This window comes from Pelecanus crispus, chromosome 4, assembly GCF_030463565.1.
Source record: "Pelecanus crispus isolate bPelCri1 chromosome 4, bPelCri1.pri, whole genome shotgun sequence".
NCBI classification, from domain to species: Eukaryota; Metazoa; Chordata; class Aves; order Pelecaniformes; family Pelecanidae; genus Pelecanus; species Pelecanus crispus.
In genome coordinates, this window is record NC_134646.1 from 35,032,231 (window position 1) to 35,054,504 (window position 22,274).

The window sequence follows — 22,274 nt, forward strand, 5'->3', positions numbered from 1 at the left end:
CAACTTAGCTATTTGTGCTGGTGTAAAAATATACTAGTGGTTTTGGTTAGCATATAGAAGATACAGTAATGGATGGACCTGAATTGATTCTGTCTAAGTTCTGAGCTAGCCACCAGGTATGAGACAGAAAGGCACAAAAAGGCCCTGAGCTAGATCAGATAATTGAGATCTAATTAAGGAAACAACCTCACCTCCCCAAGGGTGCTTTTACAAAATCTTAGGTGCCTGCACACCTGAAACTTCCTTGGAAGCAATATATGTGCTTGAACGTCTTCCTGAATGTGGTGACCCTACATGCCTTCTCTGCAGAGTCTTTAAATTCTCTGTTCGTGAGAGAGGAGGCAAAAAAATCCCTCTCCTTTAATTAAGGATACTGAAGACATACATGTTTTAATTGTGTTCCATCAAAAATGGAATTTTAAAATTATGTTAGTACAGTCTTAATAGGACAATAAAATGCATTTGCATGTGTTTAGGTTTTTTAATTGCTGTATCACATATCTTACCTCAGGAAAAATATGGAAGGAAAGGAAAGGTTCAGCAAGCATAAGAATATTTATTACTTCCTTTAAATTAAAGACATGTATTACAGAGAAAAAAGTATTTCATTTTCTACTGAACAATCTTGTAGATATGAAAAGCAGCTCATGGGAGAAGTATTCACAATTTGTCAGGACACGTGCATGGCCCTTCAAGATTTCTGGCATATGCATACAGTGCTGTGCTACTTCTCTGCCTCTTTGATACTGCAAGACAACTGTCAACACCATCTTTTAAGAGCAACTTCTACTAGCAGTGCATCTAGATAGTAGCCACTTCAGAGGCTGACAAGTCCCTAGAAATCTACAGTCAGTGTTATCAGTGTTTATCTGAATGATTAACATAGCCTTAGGCTAGCTATTTTGTAGCAGATGTGAAATTGTATTTCTTTAGTTTCTGGTCTCGATGAGTGACATTATCGGGTAAATGAACTTAAAAAAAACAATTGCTTCTCCTGCTTACCAGCTCCTCACGAAGTTGGGCTATAAGTTCATCTCTCTCCTTCAGCTGCAGCTTCAGCACTGAACATTCATCTTTTATTCCATCCTACAAAAGCATCAAAAGAGATGTTATAATAGGCTTAACGCTTTTACTTTGCTCTTGACAAGAAAAGGCTGTTTCACATAGTGTGAGATAATTACATTCAAGTAATGAAACTCAATTCTCCTTTGTCATGTGTGGTATTTTCAATAACATATTCTAAGTTCCTGCATAAACAAATTAATGCATTCGAAGACATTACAGAGAAATGTGAATAGCTTCCTGCACAGAAGTCCATTTCATTCTTTTCTGAATCTTTTAAGCTTTTTTACTGAAGATCCTATCAGGTCATTCCTTTTCAGTTAAGGAACGGCTATAAAAATGTTGTAATTTTACTCATACAAAACAACATTAGAGAAATATCAATTTAGAAGCATTACTGTGGAGCTCTTGATCTTGGAGAGGATGAAAAAGCAAGCACAACATTCACAGGGCAAGTAAAGCATCCTTCCCACGCATACGTCTTTTGTCCCACATCAGCCAAAACAGAAACAATTCTGGTATTAATAGGGTGGAGGAAAGAAAATAGTTACCGCTTATATATATAACCATTGACCATAACTCAATTTGACTTGCATGAAGATGAACTTAATAGCTAAAACTGCAGCCAAAGCCAGGTCCGTGAGACAGTCTGCAAGCTGTCCCCAGGCAATTTTGTGAGTTCATGTAAGTCTAAACACGTTATTTGGCGATGAAATGTCAATCACATATTTTTGTGCTGTTCTGAAAAACATCCAAGAGGAGAAACTCAAATGAAGTGACTGAACTGTTGAAGAAAAAAACCCAACAAACTAACCAGTCAACTGGCTGGTTGTACAACTAGTACTGTATCTTCACACCCTTCTAGTACAGAGACGCATTTACAAAGTTTGGGAAATTTACTGGTTTGGAGTATCATTATTTTCCCCCCAAAACCAAGTCATACATCAAGAAAACTTTTGGGAATATAGCGATATTTGCACAACACTTTGTCCTTAATTTAAAAACAAGAAAATTGGGCCTCTAGCTCACAGATGATAACAAGTATGGAAGTGCAGACTTTATTTAGACCATGAAGAGCTCAGGGGTTCAAAAGGGTATAACCAGTGTGCTCAACTTGAACTCTGTCAGTACTAATGTGTTTGCAACTCCAAATGAACTCACAAATATGAGACAAAAATGTAAAGAGTGGGAAGTCCATTTTCCTCAGTTAAATGTTCGGTTATAATAATCACCTTTCAAAGTAATTATATTGCTCATCATCTGCTCTAACAGAATGTGAAGAAATAAGACATTCCTCACATATAAAACCACAAATATTTACAACTACAATAAAAAGAAATATCCCATTTCCGGCAGACAGATAATGAACCTGCTTACACACTACTTCAGTACTCTGTACAGATCTCATGAAAGAGTCAAATTTAGAAAAAAGCTGGGATTTGCACCACCTCCTTTAGGGAAAAACTCACAGAAATTTTTCTTTGCTATATGTATGGTATAGCAGCATTTCACTCTTACTATCTACTAACAGATCGCTGTTTAGGAATGTTAGCTGAAAATAAAATACTAATACATCCCAAAACACAGCCCTCAGCACACAATATGTTATTAGTACATATTTAACATTTTAATTAGCAAAAATATCTGCTTATAAAAACATATACTTTAAAGTATAAAGAACTTCACTATTATTTTATCAGTGAGGTCTTTATTTAAGAAAATGATTTTAAATATGATGTGGCATTAGCTATTCTATATCAACTTCTAGGTACATTATTCTGAGTTCTTTTTGTCAGCATGGTTTCACATTGTTGCTATCTGCTGATTCTCCCCTTTTTAACTTAAAAAAAAAAAAAGAGAGGTTAGCTCAATACACAGTGGAAAAAGGAAAACAATGTCCCATAACCAAGACTATTACAAAAATAGCTTTTAAAAAGCATGCAAGGCAAATGCAGCAACGAAGCCTTTAATAGTGTATGGTAACTAGAGCAGTAAAGATTTTTTAGATGAGCTTTGGCACTAGGTATTGTCTAAGAGGCAATGCAGACCTCCCTTGGACTAGTGAGAGCCTGAAGAAAGGTTTTGCATCCCAGAACTTCCAAAGACTTAAAAAAAATCATGGTGCACGTCTCCTGGCAAAAAGCAGTCATGCACCCAGCTGGATTTTCCTCATCCACACAAGGGACAGACCTCTCTTGTGCAGTGTAGTTCTTCAGGCACCTAACTTCTATATTCCGTGCAACAATTTTTTCATAGGATATAGGCTATAACTGTCATCACAGTTTGGAGAAAAATATCTAGGGCTAAGGTAATTTTCCCCTTGTCTTGCCACATATCAGTGAAACTCCGATTAACATGCACCAGTAGGGCACGATTCTTGTAAATCAATACTCTGCATCATCAGCTCCTATGCAGACCATTGCAGCTTAGTAAAAGCACATCCTGCAATTTCTGGTGGACTCACTGCGCTGGGATACTCGAGACTGTGATATGAACGTTGAACCCATACTATTCATGCATTTGTCAGCTTTAGTGAAAGGAATACCTATTGTTTCCACTCCTCACTTAAATAATTTTCAGTATTAACCCAAGCTAGCAGCAGTTAGGTAAACTTAACTGCAGAGCGCAAGCGATACAGTCATTGCCACCAAACAGACGACTTCATCTGCACCCAAACATCTCAGCAAGGACTGTCCTTAGGCAGCATCTTCCCTGCAACTTGCTGTGCAGGAACATCAACGTGTATGCAAGAGTTACCCAAAAATGTCTAGTAAAAGAGAAATGCTAGCAACTCCCACATTTTCATGTTATTGTTTAGTAAAAGAAGTAATAATAAACATAGTCTATATTCCATTCACACCGGGTTTGCAAGCAGCAGAGGGTTCTTTTTCTTGTTGAACACAGTGTAGAATTAGGATTTTATAATCCCATTTTGCTGCATGGTATCTGCACAGGCATCATTTGTTCTGCAAATGCAAGACAAAAGGGAAAAGACAAATGATGCTTAGTGCTTCTTCTGTTTCTATTATGTTTTGAGGACATTTCTTCTATAATACCAACTGAGAGCATGAATAGAAGAAAGAAAATGCCACACAGGAATAAAAGAGAAAGAAGTAGTTGACTGCAGAAAAGCTTGGGTAACTTCAATATCCCATACATCTGTCTGAACGTAGTACTAACAGAATAATTAAAAAAAAAAAGTCACAGAACCAACTATCTGTTGCCAAAACAGTGAATACAGTTCTTCCAGAAAGTAACTATTGAAAGCTAGGGAAGAAGAGAAGGAGAAAAAAAATAAAATAATAATAAAAAAACCCCAACCAAAACAATCACATTCTTGTGCAAGAGCCAAAATATTTCAGTGAAGGCTTGTGCGAAGGATACCAAAGAAGTAGCAGGGCACTGAAAGCTACAGGAAAAGCTGGTGGAATGCTGGGTTATTTATTAGTCCAGGGGCAAACAGCAATGCATATCAGATAGCGTGAATTCAGAAACAGATCACCTTTACTCCTTAGGACGCCTGAAATATTTCATTATCTACTGTGAAACTGTGGTACAGTGAGAGGCTGCTACGGCAAGACTAAGAAGTTTGTTGAGAAAAGCTTCAAAGGTGAGTGAGGAAGAGGAGACACAGTCTAATAAGGATTTATAGAAAAAAAAACCAAAAACCTACTTGAAAACCAGAATTCTCTTCTAAGGAATTGTCACAACAACAGACATCAAAGAGGAAGGGACTTGAAAAGGATGGACTGCTTTTAGCAGAGCGTACAACCAGTGTATTCTGAGTCTACGCTGCAATTACAAAGCTGGAAGAAACTTTTCCCCATATAAAGTAGGGCTTTTTGATATTCTTCAAATACTCTGGGGCTGCACAATTCAGGCTCTTCACTATCCCCACGTTCCAGTAGGTACTTAACCTGTGTATTCCTAGGCTTAGAAAATAAGCTTATTCATAATGCTAGTTATGATCATGTATGCAAAATTTTTCTCATGGTTTTGCAGCCCTTACAATATTTATAGAGTGTAAGAGAATTAACAGATTGGCATAGAAGTATAGCTGAGTTCAAGTGCCAACCAGAATTAATTAATGACCATAGATTTAAAATTCTGCTAGGTAATATTTACCATTTCTAGTTACTAAATCAATGTCCTTGGACACTCTGGTTCCTTATCATTCTGCAAAATTCATTTATACCTGTATATTTTATCAAGGCTATGAGTCCAATAAGAACATGGATTCTATGAAAATTTTAGTCAACACTCCAAATAACTGAATCATATGCTCTATGCATGTGTTCATAAGCTTCACTATACACTATAGTTTTCAGGCCATTTTTTTGAGTTTAATAAATTGTATGTAATATGTAGTACATACAGCATTATATATTATAATGATATTCTCATTTTTTATGAATGTTGTTCATGATCATCTTATGAAAAAAAAGGATAAGAATTCTGCTCTCCACTACAGTGAGCATGTTTGTAACAGCCTTGTCCAAGACTCTGCAAATACTTGATAAAAAGTGAAGTCAACTAACAGCTTATTGTTAAAAAGAACTGTTAGACACAGCATACTCTGTCAATAAAATGCTGCATCTTCAAACTACTTACTTTTATTAAATGCAGGTAAGCAAAAAGGCTTGTAGTCTAAATTCCAGGTGTACTTCATAAAAATGCAAAAGCAGCTGTCTGCAAAGTGTCCATCACATTTTCCTCACTTATATTCTCTGATATTGTAAAAAAGTCCAGGACTTAGCTGTATATTCACTATGGATCTGCTGTTATTATTGTACATGTTTATGGTCAGAATGTTCTTCAAATTATCATCTTTGTGCTTCTTCAAATTATCATCCTTTTACTTATTTTCAGTTGTAGTCTACGACAGTGATTGCTATGTCTCAGTGCAAGTATTTTCCTATTTTAGTTTAATTATGGCCATCTGGGAAAATGCTAAACATAATAGCAAATCTGTATCACATCAGATCAGGTCACAAGATGACAAATTGTACTGCGTGTGTGAAGATAGCCGCAGCAGGTTATGCATAAGGGCCAAAAAGCATAATCATTTCCATTTTGAAAACTTACTCAATACCTCTTCATACTTCAGAACAAATAGGCATATTGTGCTTACTGTAATCAAAGTGCTATAAACAGAACTAACCAAGTATTATGGAAGATAAATTTATTGCAATTTTACTTTGATACTAAACAGAATATGCTGCCAAAACAGTACCATAAAATTAGAATATTATGAAACTCCTTTGATAAACGTGCTGAATTTCCAATGCTAAGCAGATTGTTTACCAACTTAGGGTAACGCAAAAATCAGCAATTACTTAGGATACAGTTTCTTTAAAAATATCATGCTGGAACAAACCAAACTAAGAAATTTAAAACTGAATATAAGGTTCAGAAAGCTACATAAATGCCATATTGGTTGAAGCTTCCTTTCAGTTATGCAGTAGATTCATACAGCAAAATTAATAAATTTCTGGATAACTATCTAAAACATTCAGAGAAAACACAGGTTATTTTAACATGTACTGGATTTTCATGCCAGCAGTGTAGGAGTCTAGACTATGTACAGGGTTATGAATGTCTTTACAGTTCACTCTATACCACCTGGTATCTGAAAAGCACCAAGTACTTTTGTGGATCTTACCGGGAATTTGCAGAGAAGCACCATTATCTACAAACTGAGACCCCACTTGTGTTAAGGCGTATCATGTTGACACACACACTTCTATTAAAAGGAAAAGCATCTACGTATTTGAGATTCTTCATGTGAGTAGACTTCTGGATATTACAGACTGTGTTTTCAGAAATGGGCTTTTCGTCAAGTCATGACTAGTTTTATTGGTTAGTAATATTATTGTTTTAATGACAGTCTCAATGATCTTAACACGTGGCAGAGAACCTGAGACTGCATTATTTGTTTCAGGTGTCAAAACGAAGTCACTGGTCTATCTTTGAGAGATGGGCCCCTGATGTATTTACACCATGAAACCATATGACACGGTATGACTTCCAAGTGTTTTATTTTCCCTTTCTGTGTTCACTCTAGCTCTACATATAGTATCAGTTTATATGTCATATCAATTCCTTTCAATCACACCAAGAGAGAAATTAATAGGCTGGCTGCAATTCTTCACATGTGCAAAGCACATTGATTTTGCTTCTTTGGCTCATCTGTTGCTTTGGTGCTGTGCCAGTCCAGTTAGTCTTGGCTAGAGTCCTGACAATGTTCCCAAAGAGCGGCCGCCGATGGCAGGCAATGGTCATACTTAACTTGCCTGCTTCTCATGTCACACTGCTGTGCTGGCTGTTGCTCAAGCCCAGCAGAAGGGCAAGGGCAATTCCACGCTTCAGAAATTCCCATTAAAGCATAATACGGCAACTCAGAGAGATCTCCCGTAGCCACCTTGACTCAACACAAGCCGAGTCTCACTACAGGGTATCTTTCCAGTAGGAACAAAACAAATCAATAAAACCCTGAATCAGCTTTGGAGCCTATGGTCACATCAGAAACAGACAGCATTATATACATCATCTTTCAATGCAACTACAGCATTCCAATGACATATCTAAAGGAACAGCTCTATATTTCATTTCTTGATCATGAAATCAAATGGAGTTTGGGGAGCACAGGATCTCCTCTTATAATGATAAACAAGGGTGATTAAGCCTCATAAAACCTTTTGCAATTCTATATCATGTTCTAAGTTCAATTACACAGAATATTTCAATAAATATTTTACTGGAACAATTTAGGACAGCTACATCCAGTTGAACACTAGAATTAAATTGATATTTTACTATGAAGGTAACACTCAAAAAGACTGTGTAGCCTATGCTACTTTAACCTCAGACATTTATGAATACAGAGCTAAATAAACAATGTTTTCTTCATAGCGATCCAATTGTCAGTTAACTGTGAAATACAGATTGAGCAAATTAATGGATTTTTTTTTTTCTTCAGCTGAATTTTGCTCTCTTCAGTAGCAATAATAAAAAGCGGGGAGTTTAAAGGAGTGCAGCTTGATCAATAAACTGCAAAACATAAAACTGAATGATCATACCAGGTGAAGCCCAAGATGTATCTAATCTGCAGAAATAGTGAACAGCAGCCAGGAATGGAAATGTGTAGCAAACACATAAATGTATTTTTCCTGGTATAACCACTCCATTTACTCTCTCCTTATAGCTTTTCCAGAGCCAGATTCACACACAGTACCACGCCTCCTTTGGTGATATCTCTAAATAAATTACACATTCATGAAAAGAAAACAAACCAACCAAGCAAAACAAAACACCCAACCCCCCAAACCTTAATTTTGTTTCAAACACGCTGTCCAACAACATCACTGTCCCTATCCTAAGACAAGACAGGATTTCCTATTCATCTTCCCCACATCTCCCATAGTTCTACATGTCTGCACGGTTACTGCGCAACTCCTGTCATCTCTGTTTGAAGCTTGGGAACCGTTGTCTATATAACCTCCTTTCTTACATAAACCACCCCGTATCGCTGAGCAAAACCTGCGACCCACCTTTTCTAGTTGTACTGTATCATTCATTCGAACTGGGTAATGAGGAATCCACACAGCACTCAAGCAGCAGCTTAGCCATCCATTCACACAACTACACTATGATATTTTGGTTTGCTTTCTTTTTTAAGTACTTATTCAAAAGAATTCTTAAGGGCACAGACTTATAGAAAAAAACCACGTCTTCTATGTTTTCTGTAGAAGGGGAAAAAAATTCCATCACAAACCCTTCTGTAAAACTAAAAGCATAGTCACAAACTTCAGAATAAACAGACTTTGGGAACAACGTCCCTGTATCTAATTCATCAAGAGCCCTGCAAGAACTATTAACTACTCAACTGTATGCACTTTTTTTGATTTTCATAGTACTAAGCTGGTGTTTTCAGAGAACTATACACAATGTCTGAAAGATCTCCTTCCTCATATAGAAAAATAGGTTTGCTCTTCCCTGCGTGTACTTCCTTTGTGTCTGCTGACATTGAATCTCAACTGCCTTTCATCTTTAAATCATTTGGTATGATGAGATCTTTCTGCAACATTTCATACTCTGTTTTAATTCTGCTTTTTCTGGACCTTTCTGGAAGTATAATTCTTCCTTTTATAAATGACTACTTACTCACATCTTTTGTACTCTACACTTAATCTGCCATTAATCCAAGAGGAGACTTCCCCACTCATCATCTTATTTTTTTAAAAGCCTTTGATGAAGGGCCTTGTTGAACGCTTTTTGGAAATTGAGTTAACTACACAAAACAGATCATCCTTATTCACATGCTGATGACTCTTCCAGCAGACTTCTGAGGTATGATTAAAATCTCAGAAAGTCAAGTCTGCTCTTCCCCATTTATTATATTCATTCATTGGCCATCTAAATCTATTTTCCAGTACAGTTTCTACTAATTTACCTGGTAACAAAGTCAGATCAAAAGAACTTAAAAAAAAAAAAAAAAAAAAAAAAAAAAAAGTGGCAAACCAACAAACCATACAAAAAACCCCCCAACCCCACACCCTGGCCTCTTTTTTCTATCTGTCATTTCCCTAAGAAGAAAATTTAAGCAACAGAAAATGGGCAAGAGTTAGTAGTTCAACAATTTCTTATATCAATTTCTTTAGCACATTTGAATGAGTAGCTGGTGTGAGAGATTTCTTATTCTAAGTCATTGCATTTTGTTCTCCGTTATCTTCAACTGACATTTCAAGACTCATTCCTCAGACTAGTTGCCCCATTGCTGCTGGCATATCTACTTGTGTGGAAACAAGCACACATCATTTCTTTACTTTTTTTACAATAACCTTATTTGCCAGGAGTGGTTCCCCACACATCAATTAGCTTTCAGCATTGCAAATTCTCTGGAAAGCCTCATTAATTACTAATTTGAAGTAAACCTTTTATAATCAGGGTGGGGGTTTTGTTTGTTTTAGTATTTTGGCCTTGCTTATTTTCTTTTTACATTAAATTGTAAACACGAAGTTCAGCAATTTAATATTCTCCTATTAACTCTCATTATCATCAGGGAAAAGTATCTTATTTATAGCTAAAGTTTTTGCCCTGGTACCAAATCAGCAAAACCAAAACCCCTTCACACTCTTACATGCAAACAACCTTAATCACGTAGTACATATAGACTGATTCACATTGAGGAATAACTGTAAAAATCTATAACCTTGTACAGACATAATTTCACTCACAAGTGAAATGCAGCCACTTTTTCATTGGTATGTCGCAGTTTCTTTCTGCCAAAAAGCATGACAAAACCATTTAGGCCAAGAAGTAAAGTAAAAATATATGCCAACTGCCGCATTTTTGTAAAAGTTTCATTACCGCTAAGCCAGTAAATGCATTTCTTCATATTCAGAGAATAATGCCCTACACAAAAATCTCATTTCTCTAAATGGAAGGAGACAGCCCAAATCAGATCCTGGCTCCCCTGGGAGGAGATCAATAGCAAAGTTCCTTCTGGCTCCAACACAGTACAGGCCACTGAATTGAAGTCTCCCCTGAGTCCACTGTAGTCGTCTTCCATCAGCTTGAAAATGTGACAGCATCTCCATTATTTTATGTTGAATTCAACATTTATGCGTTAAAATATTCTTTCTCCTGCTTCTTGGAATGACAAGAAAATTTTAGACAGAAGGCAAGGAGAGGCTTAAAAAATAGTCACTTCAGCTTTTCCATTTGTGAGGAAAAATGTGACAAAATGCTCTTCTGCACAACAACCAAATGACAAAATGTATCTTTACATTTTCCGGTTACTATTTTTAAAGCCAAGTCAAGATTTTCTTTTGGATCCAGATAAAAGTAATTTTAGATTGACCAGGATGATTCAGGGAGGAAACCAATGAATAAATTTTTAGATCTTCCAAACACATAGGAGTTGACAGAAGTAATCTTATTAAATGCCCTCAAGAGAATAAGAAAGGGGAAGCAATCCAGCCAGCTCTGGTTGAGGTTATAATAATGAAAATAACGTGTAATTCCAGGAAAGTTTTTAGGATCAAAAATACAATTGTTTGTATGCATGGATAATGCACGCAAATAACAAATACTCACAGAATTAACAGCGATATACAAGTTACCATTATATACCATTTAGTGCAGGTCTGGAGTAGAAGTGAGAAGAACGTGAAAGCTCTTGGTGGCAGGGTACCTGGTTCTCCACCAGGTATTTAAGAAAATTATTAAATAGGGACAAATACTACAAATTCTTCCATTTATATAAGCAAGGTGTCGCCATGAGAAAGAGTTTAGCAATTTTTCATCCATCACATGCTTTAGCTTTGTATAAAATGGGTAATACGTTATACAGAAAGAGCTGTTAAAAGAGCATATACACTAGTAGAAGAGCAGAGGACACACAAATATACTTTGGAAATAAAAAATTGACTCCAGATTAACCTAAATGTTTCCTTCACTATTTTGGACCCTAAAGTTTCATTTGACCACTAATACTTTATGACATTAAGAGACCAAAATTATTTATTCTAAAGACCACCTCTATTCTCATAGGTAGACTGGGGAAAAAAGCCGATTTAGAAAATACCTAGTACCTAATAAATGTTAAGCATAGCATCATATACAAAGAATAGTATTATTTTGAAGGTAGGCACACGTGCATTTGTAATTTTGAATAAAACTTTGATTTTGATTGTACTTAGACCACTTTAAGTCCAAGTGGCTTTTAAGGTGCCTATCAAAAAAGACAAGCATCAAAATAAGCCTAGCATTAAGTAGGCTACAAAGAGTCTGTACCTTTGATAGGAACCAATGTTTATAGGAACCAATATTTATTTCATTACTTAGAGACCCCTAAAAATTTCCCATTACCTTATTCTGCTAATCATCCTGTGTAAATTGCTGCATTCTGGTTTAAATATCATTGTGATTTCAGTGATCAACATAAGCATTCTGGATTTTTCATGTTATGATCAAACTAGTGCCAAGATTGACAATTTCAAAAAGGCATCAAATCCAGTAAAATTTTATTTCTGTGTGCCCAATCTGCAGCAATTTCTTTCCAGAGACAGTAAGTTCTGGAGCACCAACCCAAATCAAATTTTAAGAAATTAGTACCTCTGAAAAGGTCACAGATTTTTTTTCCCCCATAATTGGGGACCTACTAAAGGATGAATAGATTGAAAATTACTTTTTAACAATTAACATAAACTACATTTTTAAAACCATATTTATTTCACTTTGTGCAATGTTTTTGTTCCTATATTATTAAAAGAATACTACAAGTATTGAGGCAACCATGCATTTTTAAGTATAGTGAATTTGGTAATTTTGTTACACTTTAGTGGATTACAAATTGCTTCCTTATTTCCCCTTCCACCTCCAAATTCCCATATATACAATATTTTGAACTACGGGTACTTTTCAGCTGTAGCTTCCAAATACTTCCATATAAAGAGATCCATGCCACCCCCTCCCCCCCTTTTTTTTTTCTTCTTCCAGAGTAGGAAATTCAGACATACAAAAGGGAGGTGAGCAATCGCCTGGGGTACCCAGAAGGACTTACAGTAAGTGACAGGTTTCCTGAGCTTTGTGCCTATCACAAATGACTCCTTTGTTCACATCACATAAGACACCATGTAAACACAAACACTGTGTTAATGCCTAATGACATCTCTACCCAGGGCCATATTCATTCAAATTTTTAAGGGGGAAAAAAAAAAAAAAAAAGAAATCTCAAAACGTAATAGCTTTTCTTTGGCAATTCTTACAGTATAGAATCATAGAATCATTTAGGTTGGAAAAGACCTTTAAGATCATCCAGTCCAACCATGGTACTTTCATACCAGTCTAAGTCCATCTATTCCAAAAGGCTCCCTAGATCCACAGTGTAAACACAGAGAAGCAAGACCCTCTTATCTAGATAAAATGAGATTACAGAAGTACCATATACTGTATTTATTTTTCTATCATTAAGGGGTATTGTGGAGAACATGATGTCCTCTTTTAAACTCTATATATAATACTTGTAATTCACTATCATTTATAGACTATCAAATGTACTATTATATCAATAAACATACTATATAATACTACTGACCAATTAAATAAAATAGGAGTGAAGAGCAAAATGATGCACAGCAGGTGGGCAAATCAGTAATTCATTTTGATATTTCAGAACATCTTGCTACACTTTATGTAAAACTTGCAGATATAAAACACGAAGATTGTTCCCTGCCTTTATCACACTTGCTAAACACAGTTGGATTTGTTTCTCTAGATGAGGAATTTTGCAAACTATTGACATACCCTCCTTCAGCTACTGCCATTTAGTACACTGAGGTCTTGGACACCACTGAGGTTTTATCCCTTTACCAGGTAGGCAAGAGTAGATTCTGAGTTACAGTGAACATACTTCACACCAAGTACAGATGTATAAGGTCAATCACTAGGCTTCTCACATATATATAAATGTGAGAAAATTTCATGGTAATGAAAGGACATAATTTTCAATATATAACTTACCAAAAGGATAATTGGCTGTATTTAATTTTTACTGAAACTATTCATGCTATTCATTATTTTGTTGCTTTTAGTGAAATAGTTTGCTTTTATGTTCCTCTTCAAGAGGTTACATCTCCATCAGCTTATATTCTCTAAAAGAGAATCCTGAATTTTGCATGCCAGTGTTCAAGCTAGGTGATCAAGGAAAAATAATTAAGAAGAAAAAAAATATAAAAAGACTTAACTAGACTATCCATTCAGTGCGACTCCCTCAAACTGCATACCCTATTACTTACTGACCTTAAATGAAAATGCATTTTTTATTTGAGAGTAAACTTTTGTTCAACCTATGTGACATTTTGCTGGTAGTTTTTATGCAGATATATCAATCTTTAAATACCACCACTTTGCATACATACAGAAAATCTAATTTCTGGACTGACATTATGATTATTGCAAAAGAAGTGACATCTTTATCTTAATGAGTTTTTAAGCAAGAATAAAATTAAGAAGGCTTTGTCAGATAACTGAGACAAACAAAATTCAGCTATCAGAAGATAGCTATGCTGCCATAGGACAATTACAAAGATACTACAAAATTTAAGTCTCTTAAGACAACACAGTACCAATTATAAACATCTACCTAGTTTAGCCAGTACAGAAAACAGTACAGTCTAATTAGTCCAACACTCACTGGCGTAATCAACATGCTAATACAGAACTGTTCTTGCTGTTCCTGAGCTGCCGTGTATAGAGATACACCACTGCACTAAGCCAAGTAGAAATCAAGTTCTACGCATAAAATAAAATATAGAAAGGACTGGGTTTTGTTTGGGTTTTTTTATAGTTAGATCCCCCTACACTGCACATTTTAAACCAGTATATTTCAAGTATACAAGTCTTGCAGAAGAAACCTGTTGTTCCTTTTCCTAAAGATGAACTAAGAATGTATTTAGGAGCACTATAAATTTGGCAGACACCTCTGTAAAATTTTCCTCTGTAAAAAGAGACAAAGACGCTAATAACGCCAAGATACCATGGGAAACAACAATGGCCATGAAGCAAAGACATCTTTTGTTTGTTTCTTCACAACCGCGTAGCAGATTACCACTTTTTCTTTAAGACTGAAGCCAATTGGGGATTTTGTAACAACTTATCTTCTCACTTTAAAGTGTTTATTTAATTAGAAAAAGCCCTTGACCTTTTTGAATAAAAATTAATCAGTTTTGAAGAACCTTACAGGGGCAAAATGTTTTCATCCTGTTGAGCCAGAAGAACAGCTGTTACCCCGCACCACTGCCTAGCCATCAGCTCAGCGGCCGAGGTTACCCCTGGGGAGGTGGGTACAGACGTCTGTGCTTCCCCACACTCGCAACAGGGACTTCAACCCCAGTCACTTGCATTTACCGCAGCTGCCCTGACCACCACCTTATTGAGATTTTAAAGCAGCCTGCACTTTTTCTCTCTACAGAAAAATGTAACAAAGCCTCAGTAGTTTGCATAAAAATGAATTCTTGTTTCAAGTTTCATCATTCAAGTTTTTTGTTACAAATGAGAAGAGAGTGCCGAGCCTGCAGTGGCAAAGACACTGATGGAAATTTACTGTTGAGTATGGCTGCTGCTTCTGCTTTGGAACAGTGTATTTACTTTAACGTCTTTGCATACACTTGGAACATATGTTTTGCAGAACTTTTTATTAATACTAAAATACTTGAAATGAATGGAGGTAAACTAAAGATTAATTTGCCTGGTAATAGCGTTGTAATTACGCCTGTGGGATCCAAATTAAAAGCATCCAAATGCTAATAAGAACTAGTTAACTCCAGTGGGTAGCTGTGATTAGCTATTACTAGACTTGATCTTTTACAGATGAGGAAAGCTGCAGGGTTACAATCTAAAAAAAATAGGTGGTTCTTCTGTATGGATATTCATATGAATCATCTCTTTCCTCTCATAAATCCTACCATTTATTTTCTTAATATTTGTCATTACAGAATTAGGAAGCCTAACCTTGCAACCTCTCCTCTGCTCATTTTGAGCAAACGAAGAAAAATGCCAAGAAACTCAGCCAAAACTGAGCTTGATGTTATTTTCTTTAGGCAGTTTCCCAGAGATCCAGTTACTAAAACATTGTTTGTAAATCATATTTTAAGTGAACTGTGTGTGTCACAGAGGCATTAATTATGCTGTCACTTGCAGCGCAATATTACACCTAGTTAAGTTCCTGCATGATTCCTCCTTTGCCACTGTTACAGGGTCTTAGCTATATACGCCTTCCCGTTCTGATTATTAAAAAGCTTATTCCACTTGCAGCAGACCTCTACTGTCTCCTGGTTTTTGTGGAAAAAATGAGAACAGATGCATTTCAGTGTCCATTTTTTCCTGGGCAAGAGTTCTATCCTGACATACCCCCAGAGAACCTTAGCCAGTAGATGTGGTGAGTGAGACTGGATAGATTAATGAGCTCATTATAATTCATTAAAGAGTGATGTGGGGATGACTGCCCACTTTAATTAGTTTTATTACTGCAGGAAATTGTTTCATATGCCAAGCTTATCACCATGCATGCCTGGAAAACATTAGAGTTGTAATCAGACTTGATACAAGAACCTTTCATTAGCCTGTAAGGCTAAAGGCACTTATAATGACAAGGAAAGTATTAAAAAAAAAAGATGGACATGAGAGTGGCTAGCATAAAATAATTTACCATGTCTAATAATTCAGTGATAAACAGCACAATGGTGATTTCAAGTTAGAAATTTGGTGGAACAACCATGTTGCTATGGTACACCGTGTACTCTTCCTGTAATCATGACATTAGCTGACAGTAATAGATTTAGAAGGTTTAATAGGTCAGGTTTGCTCAGATAATAAATCCTAATGCAAATTAACTATGACTCAAATATTCTAATGAAATGTTAATCGGTAACTGGAATTTTTTCATAACTATGTGGGCCTCTTTTCCCAGTCATACCCCAGATTAGCAAACACATTTCCACTCATTTCTTGACAATTGCAAGTTGCAGGTAAACAACACGTAAAAAAGTTTTGTAGATAACAACAGGTAAAAAAAAAAAAAAAAAAAACAAAACAGGTAAAATAGTAGATTTGGATGGAAACTTAAGAGTTTTGTTCAGTCTGCAGAAGTCCCACTGAAGAAAGGATTACGTCCTAGGACCCACTTTTGTAACATTTAAAGGCCTGGAACATATTCACCTTCAAGGTCTCTTCATCATTACACAAATGGTTTAAGGTCTAATCTCTGTAACCTCAATAATTTATTACAATCATGACTACCTTATCATCATATTAATTACTCTCTCTTTCACTCTAAGCAACAGTAAATCTTCCTAAGCCTTACATTCCTAATTAATACTAAACAATATATCCAAAATACAATTATCAGGTTCTATAAATTACCGAGAGTTAGGTATTTGTTTTAATAAGAATGTTAAGGAAATATCTGTAAATGCCCCTGTACTATTCATGAACAGAAGAAAGTGATGGAACTAGTCTAAATTGGTCGTTGATAAGATCAGGGATGATCACATTTCTCAATAGTATGTCATAATAGAGGCCCCATCCCTAGAAACATTGAAGGTCAGGTTGGACGGGGCTCTGAGCAACCTGATCTGGTTGAAGCTGTCCCTGCTCACTGCAGGGGGTTGGGCTAGATGACCTCTAAAGGTCCCTTCCAACCCAAAGCATTCTAGGATTCTATGATAATGAAGTATGGCAAATTATGGCTAAGCATATCTTTAGTGATAGGAATTCTTTCCACTTTAAGGTAATTTTCAGGTGGTTTTAGAATAGCATAATGCAAGATTCCCCCCCCTTATATGAAGTAATTAAACAATGTAAAATAAAACTGCTTCTAAAGTCATCTCAGTTCTCAAACATACCATATTTTCATGCCTTATGTTGTTCAGCCATGCTGAACACCCACTAGCTCAAAGCCATTCTTTCTCCTCAAGTTTTTGCAAACAAATCGCTGTTTACTCTTGGATTTCCTAGTGCAAAAGACAAGGTTTCTTTCTGATTACACAACATAGCAACTGCCTATTGTTATTTTGCTTCTTGTAAGAAAATAGGTGTCACTAGCACCTTGCTCCTTTGCATGAGCTTTGCAACACTTCCCTCAGCAAGCAGCCCCACTGGTTCTTAGTTGAATAATTGATATTGTTGAGACTGACAGGGCAGCAGCATCTGGCTGACAGATATCTTCACATTCTTATTGTAAACATGGTACATAAGTATCATAAATGGAGAATTAACAAAAAGAAATAAAGACAGCCAACACACAGATTTCTGGGATGTCTTCTGTACAGTTCTGTGTGCTGTTATCTTAAAGGCAGTCCTTGCTATTGCACTGTGGCTCACAGTACTAATAAAAATAAGTCTTACAAAAGTCTTCTGACATAGGTTGTTGTTATGATCTTACAGGAGATGAAGCTGAACAAAAAGGACAGTGAAAAAAATCTCTGAATAAAATGCTGAGTTTTTTATTTTACATTTGTTGCCATGATCATAACTCAATTCTCTCTTTTGCTTGTTATTGCTCTCACACCCCTTAATCCTCTTTATCCTTGTATTACACCTGGGTCAGGCATAATCAAGGGCTGTATACTTTTCCCAAGCCACACTGGTTCTGAGGCCAGGACTTTATATTCCCAAAAGATTTCCAGTTACTCAAGAGTGGGTAGGGTGAACCAATACTACCAAAACTGAAAATATTTACTGGTAAGAATCCTGGGTCTACTTTCAATCATTGAAACAGATGGAGGTATTTCTGTGGGTGTTATTTTAGGAGTGATTAACACTGATTTCCCAATCAGTTAGTATTTGCATGTTTTGCCCTCTTGTACATAATCTTTTTAGGCTCAACAGTATCCTTAGCAACTGAATTTGAATTTCTAGTCCAACATGTGAATTGGGAATCATTTTGTATTTTAGTAGTCCAATATAAGGAGAAACATTTTCTGCAGTTTAAGCTGTGAAACAGTGAAAAGAGAAACAAAACGAACCCACCACACCATCCCACAGCCCTTTCACATCTAGGTGGGAGGATCTGAGCAGATTTCAGCACAGTCATCTGACAATTGTACACAGTGGATTTATGGGAGCTACAGAAAACAGAAAGAGTAATTCAGCAATGCAAGATAAAACAAATTCAGCTGTTCTAGTAAAATTCGTTCAACATCGCCACTGTTTATGTATATAGGATAAAGCTAGCTGTAGCTTAGCTAATCCACACAGACTGATCATTATGCACATTCTGAAGACTGCCAAATTGCTGTCATCTCACCTTGTTCTCACTTGTATCACATACTTATTTGCAGTTTTCTGGGAGCTGTGGAGTGGAACTGGGGTTAAGAATCAAATCTCAGGCAAGACAATAACATGAAAGAGACATTGCACAGCAGTTCTGCCTTGCTGCTCTGAGTTGATTCTCTCTGAACTTGAAGTATAATTGCCCTTGATGGGACAGAATTCATGTAAAGGCTGTTTTTTGTCTGTTTGACAAGCCACTCAACATACTAAAAAGTTCTGTTTGCCCTGGAGTAAGACCTATTTGGTTTGATTTCATAGTTTTGTTTAGCAAGGGGATTATTTTGCCTTTTAACTCAAAAGGCTTATCACTTATCAGAATAAATCTCTGTTGGGGGCCGGGGGCAGGGGGAATGGGAGAAGATTCCAGAATTTGGGATTTATTTATTTATTTATTTATTAAAAGAGAGAAAAGAAGCAGAGGACTACTGCATGCAAGTGAGGACACTTTTCTTTCACTTCTGCATTATAGTTCAAATACTCTGAGAAGTTTCATTCTCTTTAAGTATGATTTATTTATTGTTATACCATAATACCAGCTTAACACCATTTTAAAACAGTTCCCTGAGATATTACAAGACTGATTTGCATACTTTCCATTTTCTTTTTATAAGGCTACACAACAGAACCCATTTGTACAGCTAATGCTTAAAATTCTTACAACAAACCTGTTGTTTAGATGTTTTGTAAATTAGTATGTTGTGCACAACAAAGACATAGTAGGAAAATAATTTGTTTACTTGTGAAGAGAATACTTTGAAAATACGCGTTGAACTGGTCACTGAATCTGTAAATGATGCTAATGTTGTTCCCTGTCATCACTGAATATTCTATCAGTCTGGTTGTGGAAAGAATACAGTCACACTTCTACCATACACAGTCAGCTGCTGGTAGTAACAATGAAAGCTACTGCTGAAGTATGTGGCTACATACAAAAGAACCTTAGTTTTGTTTTGTTGTAAAAATTAATTGTAATAGGATGCTTCAGATACTCAGAATGATATACAGAAACATACGAGCTACACTTTCAAAATAAATTTACAATTTCAATTCCTTCTATTTTTGGGTACCTGACATGGAAAATCCAAACAGGCCTTAAATTCTGAGAAAACACTCAAAAACCTTCAGTACAAGGTGAATAAGAAAAAGTCACTGAAAATTACAGTGACTTTTGCCGTGTTTGGACCAATTGCATTGATTAAAACTTATTTTGGTAAAAATAAATATTTGTTTGAAGAAACACAGTCCAACTTATTTAAAACAAATCATAAGTGAATGCACAAATTAAATTTCCCTGTTTCTCAAGTTCTATTTAGCTTTAATAGCCAACTGCTGTTTTTTAAAGATGGTAACGCAGTCCTTCAGTACATTATTAGCATTTTATTCACTGTATTGTATTTCATTATATTCTTTCAAGTAAGTTTTTTTTGAAATCCATATTGAAAGCTATGGTATCAATCATATTATTCTCATCTCATGAAAAATAAACCTACATTTTTCATCAGCATAACCTTTTCATGACAAATGACTTATCCAAATAACATCACTGATCTGTATCAATCTGTATGTCAAATTCAGTCTTTGGGACTCCCAAATCAAAGATGTGCAAGATCTCAGTCATTCACCTTTGTTTATTTTAAAGAAAAAGTACTTACTGTCCTGTACTTCATACTCTTTCTATGTACATTTTGAAAAAACGTCAAACCCAAGCATCAGCCCCATCCATGGAAAGCAATAACAAGGCAGAGACTAAACTAAGGGAACTAATGAAAAACAAATCAGCAAAATAAGCCTGAAATACTAAAGACCACATATTTATGTACCTAAAGTAAAAAGCAGATTATGCCTATTAGCCTAGACCCTGATTTTGCTAGCACATATATGTTTAACAACTGTTAGCATTGACTACACTCTCTCTTGTACAGCTAATTATGTGTTTTCAGGCTTAAAAGTTCTCCGTCTTCTTGCTCAATCCAAATTACACAGAACAATTACCTTATGTCAGCAAGTTGGAAATGGAAGAAAGGGTTATTTCCTTCTCAGTTAAGTTTCTCAGTTGGAGATTAAATGAAAATCTAAATGAAAGAAGATGATGGCTCTCAGGGTAACTCTGGCTGATGGGCACTGAATACCTGAGAGCATATCTGCTGCTGTCAATGCTTCAAACATTTGTCATTCGAAGATCTTTGGTCTGACAGAAAAGCAAGCAGAATTTAGACAACTATTTTCTCCTCAGCTGTTGCTATATTTATGCTCCATTGGCATTAACTTTGTCCTATAGAAGTCAGATGCTATCTCCTGAAAATACAAAATGGCTGATTTTGCAGTAAAAGCGCAGAAGTTTTAACTAGAATTAGTAGAGAAAAATCTTCTGAGTGTGAATCTGCTGTGGAAATACACATGGTTTCATCTGATTATTCCTTGCCCCCCACCCCCCCAAGGAATTTAGATGTGTGAAAATCCTATGACTATAATTACAGAATGACAGAAAATTATGTAGTCCTGGAGATCCTGTCCTTCAGCACCTTTCAGCTTGTGGATGAGTTTAATTAAGGCTATAAACTAGGGACAGAGATGATTTCCATATCTGTATATATGATTAAATACCGGTCCTAATGAGGTCCTGATCTTTAAAGATGGTATTAAGCACTCTATCTCATGGGTTAAATCTTTGAAGCAAACATTGGAATTTACTGTCATTGTTGATCGTATGACTCATTTTCACAGGAAGTGTTCCTCACATTAAAAGGTGCCTCCAAGGAATATGTCCTCTACTCTGTATGGAGAGACACTGCTTTGCTTCTTTTGCCTGCCATATATACAACAAGAACTCACGCAAAAGGCTATAAAAACATTAATACCACATCCGTAGTCTATAACAAAGAAGCTAATTACATCTGATACGGGGCATGCTCACACTTTGAGCCAAACTGCAAAACAGAAAATTTACTGCCATTTTAATAAGCTTAAGTAATACAGAACTAAGCAAATGTCACAAAGTCCATCTTTTTTTTTTTTTTTTTTTCAAACTTGAGAATTTTTGAGGTTAAACAAGGTTGCCTGTACATTTAGTAGACACAGATGTAGTTTCATGCAATACTCTTAATGCTGCGGTACAGACTTACTTCCATGTACATAGAAGCAGATCCCGCCCAGGCAAACACTCCTGCATGCGTTATCACTAACAAAACAAAATAATTACTTTTGCGCAAAATTCACCCTCCGCCCCTCCACCAAAAGACCGTTGCCACAATATTCATGGAACTAGACTCCCATCCCCTACAAATCTCCACATTGTTGTATGGAGATGGAAGATTCGCCCCACGTATTTTCCCAAGAGCTGTTTGCAATTTCAGTCACTGACTGAACCAGTAAAAATA

The 22,274-nt window shown here is 36.1% G+C and overlaps 1 protein-coding gene across 1 annotated transcript in view; it reads right to left on the minus strand.

Moving 5' to 3' along the window:
* Positions 1 to 22,274, minus strand: part of CCSER1 (coiled-coil serine rich protein 1) — a 662,304-nt gene that overhangs the window by 329,668 nt on the left and 310,362 nt on the right. The window contains exon 7 of the mRNA XM_075709669.1: positions 1,003 to 1,086. Within this exon, the coding sequence (XP_075565784.1) occupies positions 1,003 to 1,086 (84 nt within the window). The remainder of the gene's footprint in view (positions 1 to 1,002; positions 1,087 to 22,274) is intronic.